Source organism: Fimicolochytrium jonesii (assembly GCF_025526975.1).
Source record: "Fimicolochytrium jonesii strain JEL569 chromosome Unknown EV422scaffold_5, whole genome shotgun sequence".
Classification (NCBI taxonomy): Eukaryota; Fungi; Chytridiomycota; class Chytridiomycetes; order Spizellomycetales; family Powellomycetaceae; genus Fimicolochytrium; species Fimicolochytrium jonesii.
The window spans coordinates 192,171-218,130 of record NW_026515672.1 but is presented as its reverse complement, the minus strand read 5'-3'; the positions used below and the strand labels follow the sequence as shown (position 1 = coordinate 218,130).

The window sequence follows — 25,960 nt, the reverse complement described above, 5'->3', positions numbered from 1 at the left end:
AACGGCAAGTTTCCATCGCCGCTCAGATCAGGCCGATGGCAAGATCTGATATTCCCGATGACGTTGAGGAGCGAAACTCTAAATAAACTCTCGTGATCGTCCAACGTGACCACCAAGACTAAGCTTAAGTTTAAATAGGGCGGGAAACATGAGAACACGCTCTCAAGGCTGACCGCACTCGCCTCGATGCATTCCGCGTTCTGGAAGGAACTTACGACGACGATCCCTAATACCGACACACAATGGTATTGGTAAGGTCAATATGGGCCGCGCTGGCTGTGGCGGCGGCTTCGTCTGGGCTCGCATCGACAAGTGCCTCGCCACCAGTCGTTGCGTGGCTACGAACGGACTGGCAAGCGCCTTCATTACTACTTGACACACTGTATGTAGGTCGAATTGACGTTTCTTCGGCCCACACCAAACCCGGGTGTTAATCCATTTGCAGTGATTTCGTTCACCAAGAGGGAGGCCCGGTCGTGTTTGTGTACCTGTCGTCACTCATCTCTTCGGGCAAGTTATCGGAAATCTCCCATGCCTCAGATCACCAAAGCTATAAAGTCATCTTGGAGAGCTTGGATACGGTTGTCCCTGCACAGCGCACGGCGGAAGATGTCTCGACGCCTGCCAGTGCCTTCGTTTCCCTCTTGAAGCTTGCATTAGCGACGCGGAGTCACGCTCCCGGCATACAGGCGCAATATCGGCTTTATTCTGACGAGGTCCTCCTGGGCCACAGGAACAGCTCTGAGAAGACTTTTGATGAGAGTTGCGAGTCATGGATGGATTGGTATGGGGCGCAAATCTGTACGCCGGAAGGACTGCAGGAGCGGATGCAGGCTGGAAGTTCAAGGTTAGTGGTCTCAAAGCCTTAAGGGCGTAGGCAGTTCGCTTGAGAGCTGGGGATCTTCTTTACCGGAGTTGGGATATATGGCGTATGAGTCTTCGAGAAAGGGCAGGGTTACAGAGCCGATATGTGCTATGGTTGTTGGACAGCTAGATTGTCCGAACGTTATCTTCAATATATGTTTGTCAAACCATCCGTGCGTCGCCGACCTAATGGACGAATCTGCTTTTGCGCATCAGCAGGCGCAGCCCAGAACCGATCGTATACCCTTTCGACAAGGTCTTGCGTCTTACTGAAGATGCGAATATTCCGACCATCATCTTGTACGCGGACGTATTCTCGTCCACTTTCGAAGCACTGCACAAAGTCTTGCACGAGATGGCATCGAAACAGCAAATCGTGTACGTTTTGAGGTATAAGCCGCGGCTTCTGACGTCTGAAAAGCCTTTGATGGTGGCCGGGTACGGCGTCGAGCTCGCGCTGAAAAGTACAGAGTACAAGGTCCTGGACGACCGTGATGTCAAGCAAGGTGCGATGTCTTCATTGGGATGTAATGCGGTGGCCTGGAATATACTGAGCTCATGAGGATTCTCTTGACAGAGAAAGGCTCGTCTGAAGAGGTAACGGGTAGCAAAACCCGCCCAGATGATGACGATATCTTGCGAGAGATCCCTCCCCGTACGGTTCCCTTGCATGCGAATGAGACAAGAGGTTTGTATTACTTTGAAGTCTAACGGGCAGGTTTGGACCTAATCGGATTCTACTCTCATCAGCCCTGGGCTTCCAGACCACGCAGTTCATTCTTGGGTCGTCCAATCCGCTGAAAAGCCTGGTCGACATCTCGCAGAACTTCCCCAAGTTTGCGCACCTGTTGAAGGACACGAAACTGGATGATGCAGTGGTCGCGGAGCTACGTCAAAACATGCCGAAACTCGCGGGAATCAAGAATCGCATGTGGATCAACGGGCTGGAGAAGGACTTGGTTCACGTCGATATCTTCAGGTTTGTCGGATATGCTTTCGAATAGGATCGTTATGAGACATCTCACCGCCATGTAGTGTGCAGCGAACCTTACGCGCAGAATTGGCCCTGATATCATCCCTCGCGTCGCTCAATATTTCCTCCGGTCAGGCGTTGGAGCTCTTGACCACGCCTTTGACCGAAAAGGCCGAGACGGAAATCACCTGGGGAGATGCTTTCGACGTTCGATCCGATGCCGTAATATGGTGGAATGATCTCGAAAAGGATAGTCGCTACAACCGCTGGCCGAAATCGATAAGCGAGGTCTTGGCAAACCACCGCATGCACTTGTGGTTTTTGTCGCCGTTGCATTGACGCCTAGCACTGTAGATACTGAGACCGTCGTACCCTTCGCAACTCAAATTCATTCGCAAAAACCTCGTGCAAGTTCTGTTCCGACTGGATCTCAGCAATCCATCTCATCTCGGTTTGATGGTCCAAGCACTTCAAATGATTCCTCGTGATATTCCTCTGCGTCTTGGCATAGCGCCCATTGTGGATGCTGAGAGTGAAACTTCGCCAGGTATGTGTCTGCTTGGACTTCGCTCAAGGAAAATTTGGCAACTGCGGAGAGGCCATCCTACTCACTTGCGGCGCACTATATTGCATCTAAATGTCTCTCTTGCCTGGGTATAAGCTTCAGTCGCCGCTACTACTTTCTACCTTCTGAAGAGGACTACGTCGTTGAAGGCTAGCAAGGCCTTCATCGAGCAGGTGAAGATACGCAGCCGAAAGAGATGCCAACCGGGAGATGCTAATGTGGTGCCTGCAGCTGTATCTCGTCGGATCTTCGTCAGGAACCATCACAATAAAGAACATTGCGGACGCGTACTTCCAAATCGCTGAAAAGAAACTGCAGCCGGAACTCTCAAAATGGATGGATGAAGGGGCGGAAGGGGGAGGATTGTTTGCTAAGCTCCAGCAGCTAGACCGCAAAACGGGAGTGTCATTGGAACAGGGAGCGATTTTTGCCAACGGAAAATACATTGACGTCGATGATGTATGGATTCGTTTAGTTCCAATCGTGTTGGATAGCTATCTGCTGACGTCTCCTCTTTTCAAACGACAGACATGGCAGCAAACCCTGGTATCTACTTACATGCAAATGGTGGAATACCTTTCCGTCCAGGTATGATGAACAAATGGGGACGACACCGCTGTGATGCGCTGCTCATCCCGTTTATTAGGTGTACGAAAGCAAAATAACAGACACCACGGATCTGTACGAATACTTCATGACGCTTCCAAATGTGCACGCGAAACGCAGTCAGCTCGTCTTCGGCGCACCGCGGATCGTCGATCTGTTGCGATGCGACGGTTGCGGCGTGCTGGAGAAGCTTGCATGGTTGTCATCAGGTAACAGCCCCTCGCACATGCGATTCAGCTTCTTTTGCTAAGAATTTGGATTCAATAGGCCTTGATAACATCTCTATGATCTCGTTGATTGTGATGGCCGATTTTACCACGGAGGCAGGACAACGTCTGGCTCGCGACGCGTACATTTACATGGTGCGGTTGACGGTAGATCTCTACGGCGGGAGTGCAAGCCCTGACGGCTTTCCTTTGCAGGACACTCATTCGGACGTTCGCTTATCGTTGCTGCACAATGGAGCTCCGTATCCCACTTCTGGCGCGTTCGTTGCCCAAGACCTGTCGCCCGTTCAAAGAAAGGAACTGGAGAGCATCTTGCATAGTATGTTCACCCCAGAAACACCGGAGAAACATATCGCGAGTTCCTTCTCATTTACGTATTGCTGCACAGAGCATCAAGCGCTCACCTCGGCAATGAAGATCTTTGCGAAGAAGATTGGCATTGATTTGGGAGAATCCGGGATTGTCGTTAACGGAAGGGTGAGATTGTGACGTAAGCTCGCATACAAGCGCCGTCACCGGTGCTTACAGTCCCTTCTCAGATCGTGGGCCCTATTGCATCCACAATAACTTTTGACGAAGAGGATTTCCACCTTCTCGTCACCGCGGAACGAACGCACAGAATAGAAGCCGTGGCCAAGAAGCTCACCAGTTTGTGGGCAACTGATGTGGACTCAGAAGCTACAGCGTACGATGAAGTAGGGAACGTCTGATTCCGATGTGACTCTTACATCTGTTACTCTTTAGAGCAAGAAAGGCGGATGGCATTATGAAGGTCACGTCTGCTTTGGGCGCGTTGAGTGTCCAGAGCAATGAGGCCAGTATAGAACAAGTACCAGCCCCTCGACTTACTCTGGACGCTTTCGCGGCAGTGGCGACCGAGAAGAGGTGAAGAACGCCACTTCGTTCACATGTCTACCGAGCGTTATGAAATTGACATTCGGATATACAGTGCCATCATTACTGGCGATGTCAACACGGCGACGATCCGTATCTTCGCCGTGGTAGACCCGCTAAGCGAGGCAGCCCAAAAGACATCTGCAATTCTCCGCGTTCTGAGCACCCTGGAAGGCGTCTCCGTCACCATCGTGTTCAACCCGGAGACCAAGGCCACTGAGAAGTTGCCCATCACGAGATTCTACCGCTATGTGCTTTCTGCAGAGCCTGCCTTCAATGGCGAGGGTGAACTTGTAGCGCCTACGGCCGAGTTCCATGGTCTACCAACGGAGCCTCTCTATACATTGGGAATGGACGTGCCGAACGCATGGCTTGTTTTTCCGACCCGGTCTGAGCAGGATTTGGATAACATCCGCTTGAATAAAGTACATGGGCCCGCTGGTGTTGAGGCTGAGTTCACCCTCGAGAACATTTTGGTGGAAGGTATGTTTTAGAAATGGTCTTTCGTTGGTGTCTACGGCTCATTCGCATCATGCAACTTTTCTCTTTAGGTCACGCCCGCGAATTGCCTACAAACGGACCACCGCGAGGTTTACAGTTCCTTCTGGGCACGCCGCAGAATCCTGCGCTCCTGGACACGATTACCATGGCAAACCTCGGATACCTGCAACTCAAAGCCAATCCGGGCATCTGGGAACTCCGCCTCCGTGACGGCCGGTCAAAGGACATATACGAGATCAGTTCGGTGTCGACGAGCTTCCAGGACAAGCTGCCTTCCGGACAAGATCTTGATACTGTCAAGGTCGTTGTCAACAGCTTTGAGGGCGTTACCATCTTCCCTGTTGTGAGGAAAAAGGCTGGGAAAGAAAACGAAGATGTTTTAGCTGTTGCGACCGTTGAGAAAAAGGAAGAAGCTCACGGTGCGGCGAAACTGTGGGGCAAATTCAAGAGCACGTGAGTAACAGTATAGGAGGAAGGTCTGATTCGCGTTATCTCACATTCTGGCTTTGTGCTCCAGCATCTTCGGGAACGGTGCTCCGAGCAACACGACCATCAACATCTTTTCTGTGGCATCTGGACATTTGTACGAACGCTTCCTCTCCATCATGATGCTCAGGTTAGATTGCTCTTCCATTTTTCGAATCATGCGCGCTTCCGGCTTACCGTCGCCATCTCATCTAGCGTTGTCAAACAAACCAAGAATCCTGTGAAGTTTTGGTTCATTCGGAATTTCTTATCGCCATCCTTTAAGGTAAGCGGTTAACGTTTGCTAGCTGTTTGTAAGAAGGCTTTTCAATCCTAATTTTCTCGGAAGGCTTTCATACCTCATCTCGCGGAGGCCTACGGGTTCGAGTACGAGCTTGTGACATGTGAGTAATCCACTCCTTTACTTATCCTGTGATGTGATGCTGGTCATCAGCTGAAACACTGTCCCCCGCCGTACAGACAAATGGCCGCATTGGCTTCGTCAGCAAACGGAGAAACAAAGAACCATTTGGGGGTGGGCCTGGTTTCTTTTGAGTTGACCATTTTCAAAATCGCGGTCTAATCCCGAGATGTTACCTCAGGTACAAGATCTTATTCCTGGATGTCCTCTTCCCGCTCGATCTCGAAAAGGTCATATTCGTCGATGCCGACCAGGTTGTTCGTACCGACTTGATCGAACTTGTGGAGATGGATCTAGAGGGTGCCGTGTACGGTTACACACCTTTCTGCGATGACCGAAAGGAGATGGACGGCTTCAGGTTCTGGAAGAATGGCTACTGGAAAGACCACCTGGCTGGAAAGCCGTACCATATCAGGTAAGCGCTTCATGAAGTGGCTTCTGCCGCAGCATAAACGTCTTAGACTAACGAATCATTTACCAGTGCGTTGTATGTAGTGGACCTGAACCGCTTCCGCGAACTGGCTGCTGGTGATCGTCTCCGTCAGCAATATCAGATGCTGAGCGCGGACGCTGGGTCGCTCGCCAATCTGGATCAGGATCTTCCGAACAATATGAACACCCGCAGCCAGATCCCCATTTTCTCTCTGCCGCAGGACTGGTATGTGACCTGGCCCCAACTTCTCTCACCATGTTCTCGAGCTCACAACATACAATGATGGAATGAACAGGCTTTGGTGCGAGACGTGGTGCAGCGATGCATCTCTAAAAACTGCGAAAACTATTGATCTTGTAAGTCCTACTCATTAACCTGTCGCAAACGGAGATGTATGCTAACCGATATCACCTTCCCAATAGTGCAACAATCCTCTAACCAAAGAACCGAAGCTGGAGCGCGCACGACGCATCTTGCCAGAGTGGGACGGTTTGGACAAGGAAGTGGCTGCTGTTGCAAAGAAGGCGGAAGGCAGGACCGCGGGCCCATCGGCGACATTGACCGCACTGCCAGCACGGACTTTCGAGGTCAAATCCGCTGTGAAGGATGAGCTGTAGTGATGGCTGTAGATATCGCATAGTCATACAGTTAGCATATACAGGATACGAAGGTCCCTGGAGAGTTTATTTGCGAGCAACGCGTTTTCTGGAGTTGGGCCTTTACGTCACAAGTCGACGGCGCCAAGGTCGAATTCACGCACTTGTATAACACTCGCATCCCTTCTCGAAAGCAACCAACGCACCAACCGTCTGCGTAGAGTTATTCAGGACGATACTGACGTCTACTTTCTGCAATATGAGCGAGCCAACCGCGGCTTCAGATCGCCCAGTGCCAAGCTCTAGCTCAGCCGCGACAACTTCCCACAATCCCTCTCTGACACTCGCTTTCCGGCGGCGCAACTCAGCCTCAGAAGAGCCTACGACAGCGGTGTCTCCACCTCTCCCTGGTCCAACAGACGAGATGCCCACCCCTACCGCAACGAGCGCCACTTCAACGGCCGCCAATGCCCCAACTTCCCCAACTGCGCCTCTGGACGACGACGAAGGCAACGACTACGAGTGCAACGTCTGTTTGGAAGTGGCTTCGAGTCCAGTCGTGACCTTATGCGGCCACCTCTTCTGCTGGCCATGCCTGCACTACTGGATGCAGACTCGATCGGCGTTCGCCAAAGCGTGTCCGGTGTGCAAAGCGAAGGTTGAGCAGGATAAGATTATACCGATTTATGGGAGGGGTAGGGAGGCGGAGGATCCTCGGTATGTGGGATGTTCGAGAGACGGGATGTTCATGGAGGAAGTTTCGGGACTAATATGAGAGCGCAGATTGAAGGTGATTCCAAAGAGACCTACGGCTGCAGCGCCTCCACAGGTCACACGATACGGGGGCGGGTGGCAAGGGTTCGGTGGAGGCGGACCGACGGGGAATGGGGTTACTGTTGGTCTGGGGATCTTTCCGTCGTTGTTTGGGGTTCACTTTGTAAGTACCAGCGTCAGGGCTTGGATTTGGCGCGAAGCAGCTTTTTCACAAACTGGTGTTTTTCACGCAGAGCGTTGGAACGCAAATGGGCGGTGTAGCGGGCCAACGACCAGCACCTGACGCATTTCAACCGGGGTCATTCGTCTCGAGGTTGTTCATGATGATCGGGATTTTGTCGATGTTGGTGCGTCTCGCTCGTTTTAATGCTTCAAAAGCTTGTTGGAATTTCTTCTCTAATCGCAGTCTTGGGGATGTCAGGCGATCATTTTGTCTTAGGTTCCATAGGTGCTATCAGCTATCGAATGTACATAGAGGTCATTGATCTCAGAAGTTTTGCAATAGATTCAGTAGTTCTGAATCTAACTAGTTACACACTCGAAGCTACTTGGTATTATGAGCTGGAGTTCGGCCCTCATTGCTTGTCGACTCGACTGATCCTGGGCCGTGCGCTAGCGTGTTGAATACATAAGGAAGATAGGCCGGAAACGCGTGATAACTGCAAACCGTTCAGCTTCAGCATGAAAAGGCCTCTCCCGCAATACGGCGCTCTCATATCCCCGATGAAACTTACTGGTCATCCTCCGTAAACCATACCCACCCAACCCGATCGTCCATTAGGATCCTCGTCAACACATCCTCCGCCATCTTCCGCGTCTCTACCCGGTTCAAGATCACCGCGCATCGTTCAGGCATGACCCGGTATCCCTCAGCTTCCTTTGCATCGAGCGCCGCAATTCGTGGTGATACGGGGGAATAATCCACCGCTTTTCTCTCACTCACTACCACGATCGGCTCGGCGATCCCATTCCACCCGGGTGCATCTCCGGTAACAGCGGCGGGACGGAACGGCCACGGCCCACTCGGCACCACCCCAGGGTTATGTATCACGACTGGGGTCGTACACGCTACCGTCCGTCCCGCGAAATGCCTCACAACCTCCTCCGCAAGTGTATGGTAATACCCCTTTCCAGCCTCATCGCTGCCCACTTCATCAAAGAATATGCCATCCAGCGCCAGCGTCTGCGTCACGCCGGGCCCAGCATCACCGCCACCACCAACCTCCGCGACGCCCTGCCCCACCCGCCACCCCGCATAGCGCCCAACCTCCTCCACCGCCTTCGCAAGCGACACGCGCGTGTACCCGGTGGCGACGTAACCGACCAAAGTGACGTGCGGGCAGGTCGTGCGGAGGGTGGCGATGGCGTGGGCGTAGACTTCGTCGGGGAGTGGGGAGGGGCCGGGGCCGGAGGCGGGGTTGAGGATGAGGGTTGTGGGGATGGTGGGGTGTGTTTGGAGGAGGGTTAGGAGGGGGGTCCAGCTGGAAGGTGAGTGGGTTAGCGATGATGCAAGATGTGGGGTGGATTGGGAGCGAGGGAGGGCAAGAGAACGTACTTGCGGAGCGATGGATACGGATCAGATTCGTGGGCGCGAGGGTAGATGTAGGCGGGGATGAGAAGACCGAGGGTGGGGTTGCGGCGGGACATGCCTGAGTTTTTGGGTGTTCAGCAAGGTTACTGAGATAGACCCCGGCAGACGTTTGTCGAAGTGCGGACTCGGGTTCCCATGTAACTAGGAGATTTCGTACCGCGCGTCGCTCGTCGATGACACACAATTCTTACCTCACGCGTTTTCGCGGGTGAAACCTGGACATAGAGCCCCCATAAAGCCTTATGCGGTGGGTGGAAAGCATATATATTCTAGCGCCCATTCTCCTGTCCGATGGCCGGTAGACTCAGAGGTGTCTGCCATTCTGATACATTTACTCAATTCGTACAACACACTCTTTGTCGGCATCGTCAGCGGAAATCTCTAGATCTACTCTCACTGCACCATCGCTTAGATCACGCCTGATTCACCGCTTCATCAAGATGTTCAGATCAGCGCTTCTCGCTCTGCCTCTATTACTAGCCTTAAGCATCCAAGCGGTCCCCACGCTCCACGACATCGAATGCAAACCCTCCAAGGTGGAGCTAGGCCATTCCGTCAACGTAACATGGAAATTGCGCGAAGACAACAGCAAGCCATCACGAGGCGTGTTCACATGGCAGATCTATGCGCAAAACGCTGTCAGCAACGCATCGGAGGATGCTGGGACGCCGGTGAACGGCCCATCGAGCACCAATCTGCTGACGGATAGTAATATCTCGGGGCAGTTGGATTGGTATCAGTACGGGCCTTCCGCGCTCGTGAACTACACGAATCAAAATTTATGGTGAGATCAGTCACTTCTCAGATGCCAGTAGCTCTTATGATGTTGAGGATGCTGATTTTTAGCATCATACAGTTTGTCAACAAGCCTGCCATACGGGAAAGATGTGGATGGGCTTGGAAATCCCGAGGGGTACAGCGAGCAGACATTCTGTCCGTTGAAGTGCAAAGTTGCCCCGCCGTCGCGGAACTACACACTTTTCGAGTCAGTGCACTTTAGTCCCAAGACGGTGCGCGTGGGCGACAAGCTCAAGATTACATGGAAGTACCAGCGGGGCTTCAACTTCCCGAAGAATGGTGAGAGGCTTGCTCTGACGGATCCACGGGCTGTCAGACCAGCTTGGCTAACACTCACATCCTCAGTGCTGCTCTCGATCTTCTTCTTCTCCGATTACTTCGAGGAGCTACCCCAATACGCCATCAACAACGTCGCAGCCGACAAAGGCGAATACACCCTGAAGGTCCCGCAAGACCTTCGCGACTTTGTCACCAAAAACGAACGACTTATCGGCGACCAGTTCTCTTACCGCCTATACATGCAATTGACATTCCCGCCCCAAACGAACGTGCTGGGGAATGTGGCTGCACCCGGTAATTTGACCGTGTTGGATCGCAAACCTTGCACGGATAGCAACTGTAGACGCAGGAGGGCACACTGTAGAGACTCGGGAAGGTCTGGAAAGTTCGCGAGGGTGAGGAGCGACATGTTTGAGTCTTACTGATCGGGATAGGGACTGAGATAGTCCCAAGAATGTATAGTATACACAACTTGAGTAATGAAATGTACAGCACAAGGGTCGGAGTGGAAGAGACGCGTGAGGGAGGAAGGGCCTGAGGATCGGCAAGAGTGCTCCCTCCGTCACTGGCTCGTCAGAGTTGGAAACCATGCGGCACAACCGGCAGGCAGAACCCTCATCCACACGAGCTGCGTTACAGTAGTTGCATAGAGGGTCCTTTCCTCCTTCTCTCGATATCCACCAGCATTGAACATCTCCGTGGCGCTCGGTATCCGTGTCTCTCGCCAGCACTTTCGCATTCTCAAGGGAATCACAAACGACCACCCTCATACTTCTGAGCTATCAACATGGCGGTCGACATCCCTATGCGGTCCCGCAGAGTCGGCCCTCCGTCCAGCGAGGCTGTCTCGCAACAATCCGGGGGCGGCAACTCACGTTCGACGGTTTCCAGTCTCCCGACCTCCGAAGCGACGTCGGTCCACGACGGCGACGATCTGCATGTTCTCATCGGGAGCTGTGAGTAGAACTAAACTTTCTCAAGTCTTTTTCCGCTGGGGGCAATGTCTGAACATCTTCCTCTGGCGACTACTCCAGTCAATCTAGCAACACGCGGCCCGAACATCGAAACAGGGGAGATCCCGAACCTGCTAACGTGGCTGCGACCACCCGCCGATAGCAGCGCCGCACACCGCGTCAAACCGGACATTGTAGTGGTCGGGTTCCAAGAGCTCGTGTCTCAGTTTTTAGGAGCGCGACTTCCGCTAGGTGGATCATGTCACGGCGACGTGAGTCTCGTTGAGAAAGCTGACACCGGCCGCCTCGATTTTCTCGATCCGTGGATACGGCTGGTGCAGGATGAGCTGCACAACATCTATGGCGACGAAGGTGGAGACGCGTCCAAGAGCGGGTTGGGCCGCTCGTCGATCGAAAGTGAGGAGGACGATCTGTATTATGAGCCGTACCTGATCAGCCGGATGGTTGGGCTCGGATTGATATTGTTCGTCCGAAGAGGGTCAGGAGCACGGCATGAGGTGGAGGCGGTTTGGGAAGGCGATATCGGGACGGGATTGCTGGGGAAGTACCCCAACAAAGGGTGTGTGGCTGTCGGGTTGGACCTCCAAGTCATCGACGCACAATCGAATCGGAGTCCCGTCTCCATCTGTTTCGGGAACTCCCATCTTGGGCCGCATGAGGGCTTCGAGCCCTACGAATGGCGAAACGAGGAGGTGCAGCATATCTTTGAAACCCTCTTGTTGGAGAAGCGTGCGATCGACTCCGGCCATCATCGACCCCATCATGCACATCACGACCCTTCCTCCTCGGAAGACAGCACCCGGATACGACTACTCAGCGACTTCCACGCCGTCTTCTTCTTCGGAGACCTAAACTATCGCCTCATGGGCGCCGGGGTCTCCAGCTCCGGCGCATGGACAGAGTTCCGTCAGAGCGTGCTGAGACATATAGACGCGAAAGAGGTCGAGGAGCTTCTCTCTATGGACGAGCTCTCGGCGTTGCGTGATGTGAAGAAGTTCAAGCCGCTGACTGGGTTCCTCGAGGCGCCTATCACGTTCATCCCTTCGTACAAGTTCAGAGGCGAAGACTCGATAAACACTTCCGTGGAAACGAACCCGGGATCGAAGGGTACGGCCGTCAGCAAGAAGACGGATGAACCCTCGGGACTTTCCTCGCCGGCATCTCCCAAGTCCCCTTCATCGAGAACAGAAATGCCACCAATCCCTGCGGCCCGCCGCTTCGCAAACAACAGGGTCCCGGCCTACTGCGACCGCATCATGTACCGTGCCGTCGACCTCCAACTCGCCAACCCCCTCCACCCCGCTCCCGCCGACACATCCGATGACGGCGACAGCGGCACCTCGGAAAACCCCATCGGCGACGCCTGGGAATCCGCCCGCCAACGCACATCATCCGCCATCGAGCCCCTCTACTACCACTGCGCGCACTCGGTCGTCTGGAGCGACCACAAACCCGTCGCGGCCCTGTACGCCCTCAAAATCGACCAACTCCTCTCGACGCCTCGCACGCGGCAACTGACCGCTGGGCAACAGGAACGGATGATTGCGAGGTCGAGGAGTCAGCAGCTGAGACGGTTTAGGGAGAAGTCGATGCAGAACACCGTTGTGCAGATTGCGGTTACGTTGACGGTGTGTGTTACGGCGTTGGCGTTGTGGTCGGTGACTGGGGTGCCGTTGCCTTTGCCGGGGGCACTGTGACGCGGAAACGAAAGCACGCCAAGTTTTGGTAGAGACGTATAGGTCGCAAAACAAGGGATAAGACCATTTCATATTTGTGCTCCCTTTTCCTGTTTTCTGTTGTAAATACAGTACATATAAAATGCTAAATACGTCTATGAATGAATGCTGCTATCTAAAATGATGGAATGAGAGTGTGTGTGCGTGTGTGACACTAGAGACGCCGCGAGAGACTGTGGAAGGCGATGGAGACAGCAGGTCTGTTCTACTCCATCATCTCCTCCTCGCCTTCCGCGCCCTCTTCCTCGTCATCCCCACCCAAACGCATCCCCTCCATATCCTCCAACAACTCATCCACATTGATTTCCGGGAAGTCAGCCTCCGGCTCCTCCTCATCCTCATCCATCATATTCTCATCAACCTCCTCTTGCGGCGCCGCCTGAGCCGCACCCGCCTTGGCATTCGGATCTTTGTACAAGTTCATCATTCCTCTCAACTCCGAATCCTCCTCAATATCCCGCAAGAACAGCTCATAGTCCATCTCCTGACGGGCCTTCTCGGCCTTGGACCGGTTAACCAGCTCCAACTCCTCCTCCTTGCCGAGGGACTTGAGCTTCCAGCCACGGGACTTGCCCTTCTTGCGTGCGTTGGGGTAGGATTTGCGGATCAGCACAACGTCGGGAATCCCGCCCGACAACCGTCCAACGCTGTTGAGCGCGTCCCAGTTATCGCTGTTGAAATTGGCATGTGTGAGGTCGTACCCCAGCACGTGGTCGCCCGGGTTGAGCAGTCGGCCGAGGTGGGTGCGGACGAGGTAGGTGCGGGACATATCGGTTGAGCGGCAGACTTCGACGGTGCCCAGGGCGTACCGGCCGTTCTGGGGGCCCTCGAGGGTGGAGTCGATAACGTAGAACTCGACGAGGTCTTTTGCTTCGCAGAGGGAGGTGAAGGGCGCGTCCCAGTAGACCTGGGCGCGCATGTCGGCGATTTTGAGGGTGTTGGGGTCGAGAAGGTTGACGCTGTTGCTGACGCGGTTGCAGATGACGAGCGGGTTCGTGTTGGAGAGTTGGCGGGCGAGCTTTGCTGAAAGACATACCAAGTCGTCCTATGGTATGGCAAATATATAAGTCAGCCGCTGTCAGTAGGACAACCATTACCGAACTGACATCGCATACCTTGCAAATGGGCACCAACTCTACAGAGTACGTAAACTTAAAGTTCTTTGTCCCGCTATGTATATCCTGCGAAATCAACTGTTCGGAAGTCTTCATCTTCAACGGCACAACGGCCTGCAAGAACTCAATCATCTTCTGGGCATGCCCTCGTTGCACATAGTAGAAATCGAGACCGTCGCGGTATTCCTTAATGTTGGTGGTATCCTTGTGCGCGTTATGCTTCAGGATCAGCTGCTCGAGCCACAGGAAAGTCCTCTTGTGCTGCACTTTTTGGCGCACTTGCACGACCGCTTTCCATGTCAGTTGGGCGTCTACTCGCTGACATTCCTCGCAGTATTGGCCGGCTACTATAAATTCGGTGACGAAGACTTGTTGGAGGATCGTCGCTGCGAACACCTGTTTTCGAAGAAGGAGGCGTCAGGTGATGCTTTTCCAATGAAATAACGATTCCCTCGGGAAAGCCGATTATTTGATCCATACCTCCTTCTGAATAGTCAGTTTGACCTTGACACGTTTCGAGTGCGGCTCCGTCCAAATGAACCCAGCGTCCACCAGTCGCACTTTCGCCAACCCTTTCAGTTTCTTCAGACACAGAGCAAGCAGCTCCCTGCTCTCCAGCTCGGCCTTGACCCAGATATTGGGGGGTTGCAGGTATCTGTCGCACCCACGGCAAAAGTGAATTGTGGCCTGTTTTGGGATTCCTTCGGTGATATCGACGTCGGAGCGGATACAGTTGACGCACATGTTTGCCGGGTTTGGGGCAATGACCGTTCCACAGGAAGCGCAAAGACTGGGAGTCGTGGAAGCATGAGCAAATAGGTGGTCAAAGGATAGCCAAAAGAAGCCTTTACTCACATGCGCTGCTCCGTTCGAGCGGGGTCATAGACTACTCCGTCCATTATTGATGAAGCGTCGGTGAATAAAGACCTTCTGAGTGTGAAGCTCTTCTCTCTAACGATAAGACGACCGGTGTTTTGCCCAGCTTGCTTCTATATGTTCGTCGTCCCCGGAGTCTCCTTTGTAAAAAGTCTGAAGGTTGAAGACAGCAGAGAGTTTGTGAGCAAGCAAAGCAAGCAAAGCAAACGCGTCGTTTGCAGGCGGTTACTCACCGTGATTGATTTGAAAAGCACAGCCGTCACGTGATGTCGGCTTAGTCATCCGGCTGTTCAGACAGACAGACAGACGCGCTTGGATGAGAGCCGCTGATTCCATTCCCAACTTGCCGTCACTGTGAGCTAGCCCCCTCAACTTCACGCCAAGAACTCCAAGACCTCGCCCCGAAAAAAGGCAACACTCCGCTTACAAGGCAAAGCTCGACCTGAAGGCACAGGAGAAAGCGGCTCTCCCAGACACTCAACGCCACCTTATCCCCCCGAAAGCAAAACCGATATCCCGGCTTAATCCCGCTGAAACCACTGAAGCTACAAAATAGTCGCATCATGGACCCAGCTCACATCAACAAGCAGATCTTCCAGGCCCTCTTTCGAGGCTTGATAAACAAAGATGTACTTATCCAACGGCAAACGATTGAGCACGCTTACTTCCAGGAAGCGAGGCTCCAGAACCCTTATTTGGTACGTATGCGGCGGCCTGTGCTTGAGTGGGAATGGCTATGGGCGCATTCGGAAAGGAGCGCTTTCTCCGTTCTTCGGCGTTGACTAACCTTGTGCTCCTACTCTCTACGATTGAAAAGGTTCTTGGAAACAGGGCAGAGATAATAAGAGGGTTCGCAGGGCTGTCGAACGCGTGTACCGAACTTTACGCCATAGTGGACAACGTTGGTGAGTCTTTTACGCAGTCCATGCCCGCTGGCGTGAGAATCATGTAGCTGCGATGGCTGGCGATTTCCTCATCTCGAAGCATCTCCTATTTTAGATTACGACCCAACGACCCAAAAAGCGCTGATAAAGCTCACTCAAGTCATCAAACCCAAGGCCCTCGGCGGCGTGATCGCCATAACTACCCACCAACACCTCTACCTCCAACTCGAAACCGACACCGAGCGCGGCGACAACCTCCTCCGCATCGTCGAACACACCGAGAAACATGTCGCGCAGGACGTCATCAAACAGATGCCCATCATCGGGAAATACTACGAGCATGAGATCCGGACCGCGGTCGGGCAGTTGTCGATGGCGGGCGCGAGCGTCATTAATGCGACGGGGTTGTTGGATCTTGTGCCGGCGGCGGTACGGGTGGGATCGGATACGGCGACCGCTGCGCGGCAGAAAGCTGAACGTATCGCTAGTCGGACGGCTGAGGTTGCTATCCCGGCATTGGAAGCCACGGGCGTGACCCCGCTCGTACGGGATCTGTATGGGTTGAGCAACAGAGCTCTGGGATGGGCGGCGAACACAACCCGTGAGGCGGCGCAGATGACGAGATCGACCGCGGCGCAGTTTTTGGAGGATGGGAGGGGCGACGTGGTGGATTGTTATAGCCCGACGTGCGAGGCGGGCAAGACATGCTATTGTCCGACGTGTCCGAGGGGAAAGGCGTATCGAATGTTGTCCGTCGATACGGTATCGAAAATCATGCGGGGGGCGTATCAAGGATTGGGCAAGTCGTCTTCCTCGTTCTTGAAGGTTCACCCAGCAGCTTCGGGCGATAATCCTCCCTCAACTTCAGCATAGTACGTACACCTATTTCTGTAGCATACAATAGCGGAGCGCGAGATAATCATATGTACATAGCCTCACGAAGCCAACGATAATATTCGCATAATGAGAGAATATTGGTGACAACCGCCTGTAGGCGGCTGCCAGTGTATATACATAATATAAAAACGTGACACACTGGCAAGTCCGCCAGTAAATGTACTAGCCTCGACCAAATGCGTCCCCAGTTCCGCCTTCGGGTGGGCAGGGATCCTAATTCTGTCCATCATTCTTGGTGTACCCACCCACCAGCGACAACACACCCAACTCCGCCTTCATACACGCCAATTCCGCCTCCAACCCCGCAATCCGCTCAATAGCCGTCCGGTTCTCCTCCCCTCTCAGTTTCCGTTCACGCTCCAACGCGCCCTCCAGATCCAGAACTAACTTTTCCGACGATTGCGACGACTGGGTCCTCGTTCGCGTGAGTTGATCGTTCGCAGACGACGATCCCGGTGTAGGCGAGTTGGCTCTCGACGCGGACTGCACAAACATGTCATTGGAGAGTTCGAGCATGCGGATGCTGTCGCGGAGGGATTGGATGGTTCGTTGCCCGGACGCGAGTTCATTCTGCAGCGATTCTATATCCTCTCTCTGTTTCGAGATCGTTTGTTGCAGCTCTTTCGTAAACCTGCTACTGCTGCTACTATCCCCCGAATCCCTGCTTCCCGAACCTCCTTTCACCTTCTCCATCTCCGCCCGCAGATTCTTGATCGTCAATTTCAACGCCCGGTTGTTATCCGTCAACCGCTTGAGATCCGTCGCGCTCGGGCCAGCAGGATAATCACCAGATATGCTATCCCCAATCGTGGCTTCCAGATCGCGTATCCGCTCCTCCATCTCGTTACGGAGCAGCTCAACCTCGTGCATGTGCGTCACGGCCTTGTCTCGCTCGGCGACGAGGGTGCTCACGCTCTCCACGCTCTTCCCGGAGGTCATCTCGTACATCTCGATGGCGCGCAGGCAGGCGCTGTTTCCGTCCTTGGCGGTCGCCGCTTTGAGTTGCATGACGAGGAACTCCATCTGGCGGATCTTTTCGTCGCGTTGGTCGATCTCGCGGATATGCCGCTTCAGAAACTCCTTGTCGTTGAAGGGGGAGAGTTTGTTGGGACTTGTTGTTGAGGCGGTTCGTTTGGCGTTCATGTTCGGGCTGCTGGGTAGCAGCCCGTCTTCCATCATTACCGAATTCCGATGCGATTGTGGGTCGGTAGGCGCGCTCCAATCCAGCAGCTGCGATTTCGTGATCGTCTTACTGGTCAGGATCAAGTTCGTCAAATGGTCCAGCCGTTCCTTCATCGCTGTGCTGGCTATTTGACTTTCCATCAATTCCTCCTCATAACGCTTTCGGTCATTGTCAGCCTCCGTAGTCTGTTGCTGCCGCCGCTCGCGTTCCAGAAGCTCGTTGGTCGCCGATAGCTGTTGACGCAGCTCCTCGATCTCCTGCTTGTACTTCTGCAGCAGGGCTTTCTCGTCAACGACCCGGTTCGCATGTGCGTTCACCGTCACCTTCTTCACTCGAGACGCGAATTTGAGGGTATTCTGCGTTTCTTCCGTGTTGTTCGCGGAGGGGCTGATGGTGCAGATGACTGAAATGCGGGCGTTGCCGGATAGTGAAGATTGGAGGATCCTGGTAAGCTTGGAGTCTCGGTAGGGTATATGTGCCGTAGCGGCAGCGGCTTTGCCGTCAGTGAGTTTCGAGATAACCGTTCCTAGCGTGAGCAGCGACTTGTTGATAAACGCTCCTTCCTTCCTCCTATCTGTGTCTGTTGTCGCCTTTTCGGATCCCGCCAGGTCGATTAAATTAAGCTGGGAGATAGTGACCGTACCACGATTCTTGTCCGGCCGAGGAATCGTCGGGGTGCTCGTCCCGCTCTGTCCCCGTTCCCTACTCTCAATCACCATCTGAAAGATAGTGTGACTCCGACTCGAGTGCTCGTTGTAGTCGGTTGCTCCGAAGTGGCGATTCTCCTCTCCTTTCCGGATAACTCGCATCACCTGCCGCGGATTCGTCACAATCTCCTCCTTCAATGGCGAAACAAAAACTCCTCGTTTGCGGTCCTCGTGGATGCGTAAATCCGTCTGCTCAGGAGATAGCAGGTCCCGTATCGTCTCATTGTAGATCTCCATATAGGAGACCCTCAGCAAATATTCGCGATCCGCGCTTTGCTCACGGATGTAAGCAAAGATTTCGTCGACTGCCTGCGGGATCACTCCTGGCTGTTCATCCAATCCCATCATACTGTAGGTCTTTCCACTCGCCGTCTGCCCATAGGCAAATACCGTCCCATTGTATCCTTCCATCGCTGACCGCACCACGCTCTTTGCGGAAGCTTCATAGAGATCCTTATTGTCACTTCCCCACAACACAGCATCGTAGTAGAACTCGGCAGGCGCCTTCCTACTATACTCGGCATGTTCCGCTGATAGCGACACACGATTATACTGGTGGTCGATATCCCATACCGTTCGGAGATGGGCGTTTTCTTCTGCATGCGTCAATGGCCTCATCCTCACGACAACTTGACAAGCGTCTCCCGAGATCGAATCCGATTCACCATCCGCTCCTGCCCCTGGTATGCTTTGAGTGTCGAACTGACCATAATTGAACGACGTGGATTTCGGGATGCCCGGAGACGACGCTCCACCCGCACTCGTCAGCGTGACCGTTGGCAGCAAAGATGGCGGCTTTGATAGTTTCGACGGCGACATAAGACGACTCTTCGGTGCAAGACTTGAGGTAGACGCTGACGTGGGTAGGGCGGATATTGGGGATGGTGATGGCGTCGGCAGCCCCGTCCGACCCGAACTGTGCGGCACCGGTAAAGGCTTGTCGAAGGCAGCTGGAATCCCGCTGGGTATCCCACTGCCTGCAGACCGAGGGCTTTGCGCTTGCTCGGCCGATCCGCTGCTGCTCGAGCCGGACCCTAACCGGCCTCGCAGGTTGGAGAACATGCGAGCAGAGCGAGTCGTGGGAAATCGCGAGTTGGGGAAAGATGTAGCGGTAATCAGGCAGCTGGGAGGACAGCGTCTAGAAGCACTTTAGAGAGTATGGCCGTGGCGGCGAGAGATTGAGAGAAACCAAAGGATGGCAATGGCTGGTTGGCTCGTTGGCAGCTACGGCAGTGAAACGCTCGATCGACGGCTGGAAAAACAGCGGTGGGAGCCCTCAGCCGTTCCATGGGACAGTCATCACAAAACACGCGCGACACAGCGACACAGGGGCAAATCCGTTCGGACGACAACAGGACATCGCTGGATTGCTTCTGGCCTTCTCGCAAACCGCACTCGAAGGAGTCGTTACCTTCCACGTCTCTACAGTAATATAATACATATATATATGTATGCATATACATCTACGCCTATGGTAGAAAAATGAGAAGTGACGAAGAGCCCAGCTTCCTACGTCAATTGCGGATCGCTCCTATATAGAGCCAAAAATGTTACGCCGGTCCGTCAATCAATGTCGGTCAATGGAGTTCGTCTCAGGCCTAAACGATGGTCTTGTCGCAGCCAAGCTTTCCAGAGGTTTGAAGAGAGGCGTCCTATTCGTCATCAACTCTTCGAAGGAGATGAACTCCCAGTAATCGCACTTATCTGGCTCGCAAACCTGTTTCACAAAATCGACCTGTATTCAGTAGCATCTCCCAGTGAACAGACTTGCGAGCTTCATCAGCATACCTCGGGTAACGGCTCGTCGTCCACGCATTCAGCTGTCACGAAAATGGTAACATAGTGCTTATTCTCTTTCGGCATTGGATCGTTTGTGGTCGTTCCATATGTAATGTTCTGCAACTTCAGCCGTGCTTCTTCCCAGACTTCCCGCGCCGCACACTCTTCGAAGCTCTCAAACGGGTCCAGATGCCCGCCAGGGAGCTGGTAGGTTCCTTCCGGAAGCCGTGATAAGATCAGCATCACTAACCGGATCGCTGAGGGAAGAAGAATGTGAACCCACCATGTCCGTGACTGCCTTTCCGCTTGCCGACTAGGATATGGTTGTCTCGGCGCCGGACAACGAATACCCCCACTCCGACCCGGACTTGGGTTGCACTCGTGTGGGTGTCGGCTGTCATGGCGAACCTGTTGGGACTTCGAGGAGAGCCTGGAAATTTGTGGAAGTGGCCAAAGTGGGAACTCCAAAATTTCAGCGTGGGACATGCAAACCCAACGAGTCGACGACGTTGTGAACGTATCTGATTGAAAACCTACGTATCATAGCATATTCTATTGCAAAAAAAAATTATATAAAGAAGCATATGAGGAAGCGCATATACGCCGGCAAAATTGGAGGTGGCACTAGACGATAGAAGTCTATAAGGGTTGAAAGGGTCTACTAAAGAAGCGACACACCCATGATATGAGGATGATGACACGATTGCTCATGCATGAGATCACTCGGCGGCGATCGGGATGTCTGCGTCTGTCTGTGGCACATCATTCGCTGTTGCGGCCTTGACCGGCTGTTCCGCTTCCACCATAGACGTTCCTTCCGGCGTCCCTTCCGGCGTCCCTTCGGGCGTCGAAGCATCCACACCCGCTCCAGGTTCGCCCTCAACCTGGGACCTCTTCTTCTTCGACTTTTTGGCCCCCTTCTTCGAAGATTTCTTCTTCGATTGCTTGCCATCCGCAGAGACCATCGGCTGCGGATACCCAGGATATCCTCCGGCAGCTGCGGGTGGTCCTCCGAACATCTGCGCATACGCTTGCTGTTGCTGCATCATATATGCGGCATACGCTGCGTATTGCTGTTGAATCTGATAGAACTGGGCGTACGGCTCCAGTGGGGGTGTCTGTGGGGCTTGCGGTATAGTTGGCGAATTCACTGCGCCTGTCTCGGTCGGAGTTTCAGGTGCTGGTGTGGTGGCGGAGGGCGAGGTCGCTGGAGAGTCTTTGTTCTCATTGTCAGCGTCATGGATTGACGGCTTTGGGACGTATTCGCGGAAACCAGTGATGAGAGGTTGGACTTTGAAGTGCGGTGTCAGTTTCACAGGTGACTGTGGTGGTGTGGGGATGATGGGTTGCAGGTGTGATGGCAGATGGGCCGCGGATTTTGAGCGTGATATCGTTGCCTTTGCCGCGTTCCCGAATGGGCTGCTTCCGGATGAGTTGCCGCTGCTGTTGGACGGCGCCGTATTGGTATTTCCTCGGTGTGTCAAATTATGTAAAGATTTCGATGTAGACAGAGACGAGGAGGTGGAGGGCGCAATGGCAGCGGCGGCGGCGGCGGCAGCAGCAGCAGCTTCTAAACTCGCCTGCCGCTTCTGCTCCAGCGTTGCTTTTTGCTGCATAGCTATCCTCCTTGCGGCGCGGCCGTACATGGGACCAGTGATCACTGGCCTAACTGGGGTATCACTGTCAGAGTTGCTGGCATCCCATTCCGAAGCCTCCGACTCCGATTCTGTCGATGACGCAGCGCGAGGAGCTCGTCCGTATCTTGCAGCGCGATTGAATGCTGCAGGTTTACCATTCAGTGGTGGGGCGTCCCGGGTGGTTTGCGATGGACGCCATTGCGAACTCGGGAGCTTCCCATCGTCGAGAAACGAAGACATTGACGCCAGCGCCGGTACCGGTCCCTCTCTTGCATGTGATCGCCCCGACCCCAAAGTGGAAGATACAGCGGGTGTGCTGTCTGTCCTCCCCAGACCTCTTCGATTTTTGCTCCTAAAGTCGTCCCGAGCTCCACCCTCATTGCCCTTCCCCGTCAGATCTATGGATGAGGCATGCCCACGTAGCGACTTGAGCACGTCCCGAGGTGAGACCGAGTCCCTATCCCTCGACCCTATTCTGCTGTCATCTTTGGTTTGCGATATGTTCCCACCGCCGATTTTATGTACCTTCGCAGTGAAAGCCGGAGGGGGTGCGTGTTTGGCTGCACGGGACGATTCGTACGTTGGAGTCTGCCGCGAGACGGAGGAAGGTCTCGTCTCTCCATCCGTACTGTGTGAAGTTCTGGTCGACGGGCCTAGTCATGCGAGAAGAACCGGTGTGAGCGACTTTGAAATGGGCTCCATGCAGGCAGTGAAGACGAGGTCGTATGCGGCTTTTCTGGTCCGGTGGCTTACGAGCACCTGACAGACACTTACCACTGGTGCTTGCGTCGTCCTGACTGTCCAGCAGTTGGTCGAAGGCCCCCATGATGTCCCCCAACAGGCCTTCACCCCCGCCGGAGCTGGACGACCCTTTCCCGAAGAAGTCTCTTTGAGCCATGCCGGGCTGGTAATGTATCTAAGGTATCGGTCGGTGGTGGAGGTACAAGCGTCGGGCCGGTTCTCCGTGGGCACCGAATAGGCAGGCGTTGTATATATATTTCTTTCCTCAGCCGGTCGCTCTCTTTAGCGGAGAGAGGAGAACGGAGAACGAAGAAGGAAGCAAGGTCTTTGCCCCTGCAAGGAGGGCCCGCCAACTTCTCTTGATGGTTTTGATATAGAACGCGCTTATTCAAACGGATCCCTCCCCATGAGGCACGGCCGCCTCTGGCAAAACGATCGGACATGGCTTTCCGTGAAGCCAACCAGACTTGCAAAAGTTTGCCATGTAAAACAAGAGTTGCAAGACCCTGGCATGCGCGCCACTGCTGGGGACACAACCTTCCGTCATACTCATGCCGATCCTATTGCTTGGAAGTGGGTACGACGTTAGCAGGCAAATGCCCTGGAGTAACTGGCCAAGAAAGCCACAGAGCCACAGACGCCACCGCTGTCACACCGAGTTCAACCTGTCGGTTCGTGCAGATTTCATGCCTCCCAACGACCCAACGTGTGGCATTACGGCAGTCGGGAAAGGAAAGCGGCTGGTACCAGGAACCGGATGGAACCATTAGAAACAGTCCAATTTTCGACAGTGGCGATGAGTCAACCAGATTGACAGCGGGGACGAACCCCCGCAACAGACAGGAGGAGGGAGGAGAGCTGTTCCCAGAGACCGTGGGAAAGCGAGAGACCTCCACTCTACTTATACCTCCTCTCCTAAGGCTCTCCTACCTAATTTCCTAGGGCTCTCGACCTCACACCTACCAAGTCAGTTCCACTCAACCTCATTGCTGGAGGCCAGGTGATTGTTGGAACCTTCCCAGGGCGATTTTCGACAGCGTCTTCCGCTTGCGGAACCGAGGGACGTTTGGAACTCACTGCAAGCTTGCCTTGGTTATTATTGCATTTTCCACGAAAGACCACCCTCCTCCCCCTCAAGAAAGCTACGGACAGGATGGGAAACGTGGCTCCTGCCCAAGAAACCCAGCGCGACGCCAACGGTTCTTCAGCTGCCGTTAGCAACAAGATTCTACAAGCTGAGAAACCAAGCACCACGGAGACTCCTGATAACGCCGTCAGCCTTCGTGAAGGTATATTGACCGCTCTTTGCTTGATTGAACCGGTAACTGTTCGCTGACGAGGGAAGCCACCCAGTTGTCGATGAACCTCTCGTGGAGAGAGCTGTCAAAAACGAGGATGCTTCCAGCTCAGCATGGATGGCCAACCTTCGACAAAAGATTTCCGAAAAGCAAGCTGTGGCTTCAACCTTGCAAGAGGAACTCAGGTAACTGACGCAACACGGGATATTCTGAATCTTCGAAGTTTGACTGAGAAGGCTGTCGATGCGCTCTCCAGGCTCGCTCGCACCACGTTGGACCACCAAGAAAGTGGACTGCCCACCCCAGAAGCCCTTGAGCAAGCCGGCCAAACGGTTCAGGATGAGGAGGGATTTCATCATCATCCGGATCTTCGCACAGACTCGTTCCTCGACGGCGGGCCAATGCTCGAAGTAGTCGGTCGTCTTCTCAAACAGCAATATCCGACCCGTGCCGATCCCTTCTCTCGGCCTCTCAGTGAAGAAGACTGCAACTTCCTGACGCTGGAGCTGCGTAACTACAATTTTCTGACTACTCATAATCCAGAGTTTAGACGTCGCTACCGAATCTCGCAGTTCACAGCCAGGCGCGCTGATCAGATCTTCCTCGACGGAGACATGGACGGCAAAAGCGTGGCCGATTACTTCGAGAGTCGCTGGGGAAAGAAATTGGATCATCCAGGCTTGGCTTGCGTCGTTGTCAGGAAATCCGGGGTACGTGAACTGCGTCTCTTTTTTTTGGTTTTGAGACATGATTAATTCGGCCCATAATGCCTGAACTTTCAGGGCCCTACCTACTTTCCTATGGAGGTTTGTGAGATTGAGAAAGGCCAGCATTCTTGCCTCAAGTACACCGAAGAGCGGGTACGTGTAGCCTCTAGCTTCATCACCCGCATCGGCTTGCCAGAATTCTTGTAGGCTTTGTCGGAGGGATATACATCTCATCCTATCGTGTCGTCCGTACCCATCTCAGGAACCTGTCGTGATTATCCCACCCACGGAGGAAGAGCTAGCTGAGACATCAGGTCGCAAAAAGAAAAAGAAGAACAAGAACAAGAACAAAAGGAACGCTTCTGATGCCGACCAGAATGGGGACCAAGCTGACGGTCAGGACGACATGTCCGCCGGGGAGGCTATCATGAAGCAGCCCACTGCACCGACGGAGACTCCGATACCAGACCAAGCCGCGCCCGCCCAGAAAAAGGAGCACAGTTTCTATCGCGACCGTGGTGGTCGTCGCTGGGGAATCTCGTATGAGTTGTGGGAGCATCGCAAGGCGTGCCAAGTTTGTCTCCGTTGCGGCCACCCTAGCCACCGACTCCAGGATTGCGCGCTCTACGATGATCTCGATGGCAAGAAGGACTGGAATGACTGCGCCGCTTACAAGTTCTCCACCATGGAGATCCCGACGAAGCCAAAGCTCCGCCTCAGCCAGAAGTGTAACATCCCGGACTGGCTCTGGAGGCAGCGTCGCAATGACGGCGTTTGTTGTAGATGCGGCCATCCAGGGCATGATTTGAAAGGCTGTGCGTTCCTTCAAGCAAAGCCAGGGGAGGGAGATTACAATGGAGAGCACACATGGGAAGATATCCCGGAATACTTGGCTGATTCCCGTGTCGTTGGTGACTGTCGTGTTCCCAACGGCTTTGTGATGGGCAAAGATGGCCGGTTCTGGCGTATCGCTGAGGATGGATCGCATGTCCCTCTCGAACCACCCCAGTTCGGTCCTTCGCGTGAGCAGCAAAAGAATGAACGCGAGCGCGTCGAATTGAAGGATCTTCCTCCGGTGGATTGGGATGAAGCGGGAGGGGAGAGCAATGTCAAAGCGGCCGAGAAAGGTGACCAGGAAAAGTGGAATAATGCCGAGGATCCTGCACCAGGTATGCACGAGTTCGAGATGCGGAATCTGCGAATGAGGTACTAAACCCTATTTTCCCCTGCAGCAGCGCATCCGGCGGCACCCGTCGTGCACGACTACGGCGTTGATGCGGACGGCTACACTCTTCTGGACCCCAATGGAAACCTGAAGAAGAAGGTCCTTCGACGTGGTTCGGGCCCATTGATTACTCCCCAGTCTTACCTTCAAGGTGAGGGTTCAGAGATTTACGTCGCTCCACATGTGGCATTACTTACATATCGGACGTAGTTCA

The 25,960-nt window shown here is 53.9% G+C and overlaps 11 protein-coding genes across 11 annotated transcripts; 5 read left to right on the top strand and 6 right to left on the bottom strand.

Annotated features, from left to right (window-relative positions):
- Nucleotides 1-221: 221 nt before the first annotated feature.
- On the top strand, nt 222-6,650 carry EV422DRAFT_520936 (UDP-glucose:glycoprotein glucosyltransferase-domain-containing protein). The gene is made up of 26 exons (XM_053069725.1): nt 222-382; nt 446-847; nt 1,081-1,370; nt 1,442-1,552; nt 1,615-1,843; nt 1,900-2,125; nt 2,192-2,384; nt 2,499-2,575; nt 2,634-2,861; nt 2,931-2,990; nt 3,049-3,217; nt 3,276-3,370; nt 3,431-3,554; nt 3,624-3,712; nt 3,775-3,920; nt 3,980-4,120; nt 4,185-4,612; nt 4,681-5,083; nt 5,148-5,246; nt 5,312-5,381; nt 5,445-5,499; nt 5,576-5,630; nt 5,698-5,931; nt 5,998-6,174; nt 6,245-6,305; nt 6,372-6,650. Exons 1-26 carry the CDS (start codon nt 243-245, stop codon nt 6,564-6,566), a joined length of 4,497 nt encoding a protein of 1,498 aa, XP_052927456.1. The 5' UTR covers nt 222-242; the 3' UTR covers nt 6,567-6,650.
- A 319-nt stretch (nt 6,651-6,969) lies between these two features.
- On the top strand, nt 6,970-7,758 carry EV422DRAFT_565359 (uncharacterized protein; the record flags this gene model as incomplete). Its single annotated transcript, XM_053072300.1, has 4 exons — nt 6,970-7,262; nt 7,329-7,482; nt 7,553-7,666; nt 7,741-7,758. The coding sequence occupies 4 exons, from the start codon at nt 6,970-6,972 to the stop codon at nt 7,756-7,758; spliced, it is 579 nt and encodes a 192-aa protein (XP_052927455.1).
- A 291-nt stretch (nt 7,759-8,049) lies between these two features.
- On the bottom strand, nt 8,050-8,966 carry EV422DRAFT_504614 (Spherulation-specific family 4; the record flags this gene model as incomplete). Its single annotated transcript, XM_053068439.1, has 2 exons — nt 8,050-8,800; nt 8,875-8,966. The coding sequence occupies 2 exons, from the start codon at nt 8,964-8,966 to the stop codon at nt 8,050-8,052; spliced, it is 843 nt and encodes a 280-aa protein (XP_052927454.1).
- A 195-nt stretch (nt 8,967-9,161) lies between these two features.
- Nucleotides 9,162-10,513, top strand: EV422DRAFT_353775 (uncharacterized protein). The gene is made up of 3 exons (XM_053066573.1): nt 9,162-9,694; nt 9,767-9,987; nt 10,054-10,513. The coding sequence occupies exons 1-3, from the start codon at nt 9,351-9,353 to the stop codon at nt 10,410-10,412; spliced, it is 924 nt and encodes a 307-aa protein (XP_052927453.1). The 5' UTR covers nt 9,162-9,350; the 3' UTR covers nt 10,413-10,513.
- Nucleotide 10,514: 1 nt separating this feature from the next.
- EV422DRAFT_353776 (Endonuclease/exonuclease/phosphatase) lies at nt 10,515-12,780 on the top strand. Its single transcript, XM_053066574.1, has 2 exons — nt 10,515-10,943; nt 11,022-12,780. The coding sequence occupies exons 1-2, from the start codon at nt 10,775-10,777 to the stop codon at nt 12,656-12,658; spliced, it is 1,806 nt and encodes a 601-aa protein (XP_052927452.1). The 5' UTR covers nt 10,515-10,774; the 3' UTR covers nt 12,659-12,780.
- Nucleotides 12,781-13,106: 326 nt separating this feature from the next.
- On the bottom strand, nt 13,107-14,604 carry EV422DRAFT_489919 (NMD3 family-domain-containing protein; the record flags this gene model as incomplete). The annotated part of the gene is made up of 3 exons (XM_053067454.1): nt 13,107-13,742; nt 13,813-14,208; nt 14,293-14,604. Coding segments are annotated over 3 exons (1,344 nt in total), but the record flags the coding sequence as incomplete, so codon positions are not given.
- A 436-nt stretch (nt 14,605-15,040) lies between these two features.
- On the top strand, nt 15,041-16,564 carry EV422DRAFT_353699 (uncharacterized protein). The gene is made up of 3 exons (XM_053066572.1): nt 15,041-15,386; nt 15,506-15,593; nt 15,688-16,564. Exons 1-3 carry the CDS (start codon nt 15,252-15,254, stop codon nt 16,443-16,445), a joined length of 981 nt encoding a protein of 326 aa, XP_052927450.1. The 5' UTR covers nt 15,041-15,251; the 3' UTR covers nt 16,446-16,564.
- A 56-nt stretch (nt 16,565-16,620) lies between these two features.
- On the bottom strand, nt 16,621-19,632 carry EV422DRAFT_520926 (P-loop containing nucleoside triphosphate hydrolase protein). The gene has a single exon (XM_053069724.1). The coding sequence runs from the start codon at nt 19,419-19,421 to the stop codon at nt 16,683-16,685; it is 2,739 nt and encodes a 912-aa protein (XP_052927449.1). The 5' UTR covers nt 19,422-19,632; the 3' UTR covers nt 16,621-16,682.
- Nucleotides 19,633-19,860: 228 nt separating this feature from the next.
- Nucleotides 19,861-20,698, bottom strand: EV422DRAFT_353648 (NUDIX hydrolase domain-like protein). Its single transcript, XM_053066570.1, has 3 exons — nt 20,422-20,698; nt 20,148-20,353; nt 19,861-20,076 (listed from the first exon to the last, which is right to left on the bottom strand). The coding sequence occupies exons 1-3, from the start codon at nt 20,537-20,539 to the stop codon at nt 19,927-19,929; spliced, it is 474 nt and encodes a 157-aa protein (XP_052927448.1). The 5' UTR covers nt 20,540-20,698; the 3' UTR covers nt 19,861-19,926.
- On the bottom strand, nt 20,641-22,949 carry EV422DRAFT_353655 (uncharacterized protein). The gene is made up of 2 exons (XM_053066571.1): nt 22,550-22,949; nt 20,641-22,428 (listed from the first exon to the last, which is right to left on the bottom strand). The coding sequence occupies exons 1-2, from the start codon at nt 22,671-22,673 to the stop codon at nt 20,858-20,860; spliced, it is 1,695 nt and encodes a 564-aa protein (XP_052927447.1). The 5' UTR covers nt 22,674-22,949; the 3' UTR covers nt 20,641-20,857.
- A 1,495-nt stretch (nt 22,950-24,444) lies between these two features.
- On the bottom strand, nt 24,445-25,444 carry EV422DRAFT_520917 (uncharacterized protein). The gene is made up of 3 exons (XM_053069723.1): nt 24,784-25,444; nt 24,597-24,674; nt 24,445-24,524 (listed from the first exon to the last, which is right to left on the bottom strand). Exon 1 carries the CDS (start codon nt 25,321-25,323, stop codon nt 24,832-24,834), a length of 492 nt encoding a protein of 163 aa, XP_052927446.1. The 5' UTR covers nt 25,324-25,444; the 3' UTR covers nt 24,445-24,524; nt 24,597-24,674; nt 24,784-24,831.
- Nucleotides 25,445-25,960: the final 516 nt, after the last annotated feature.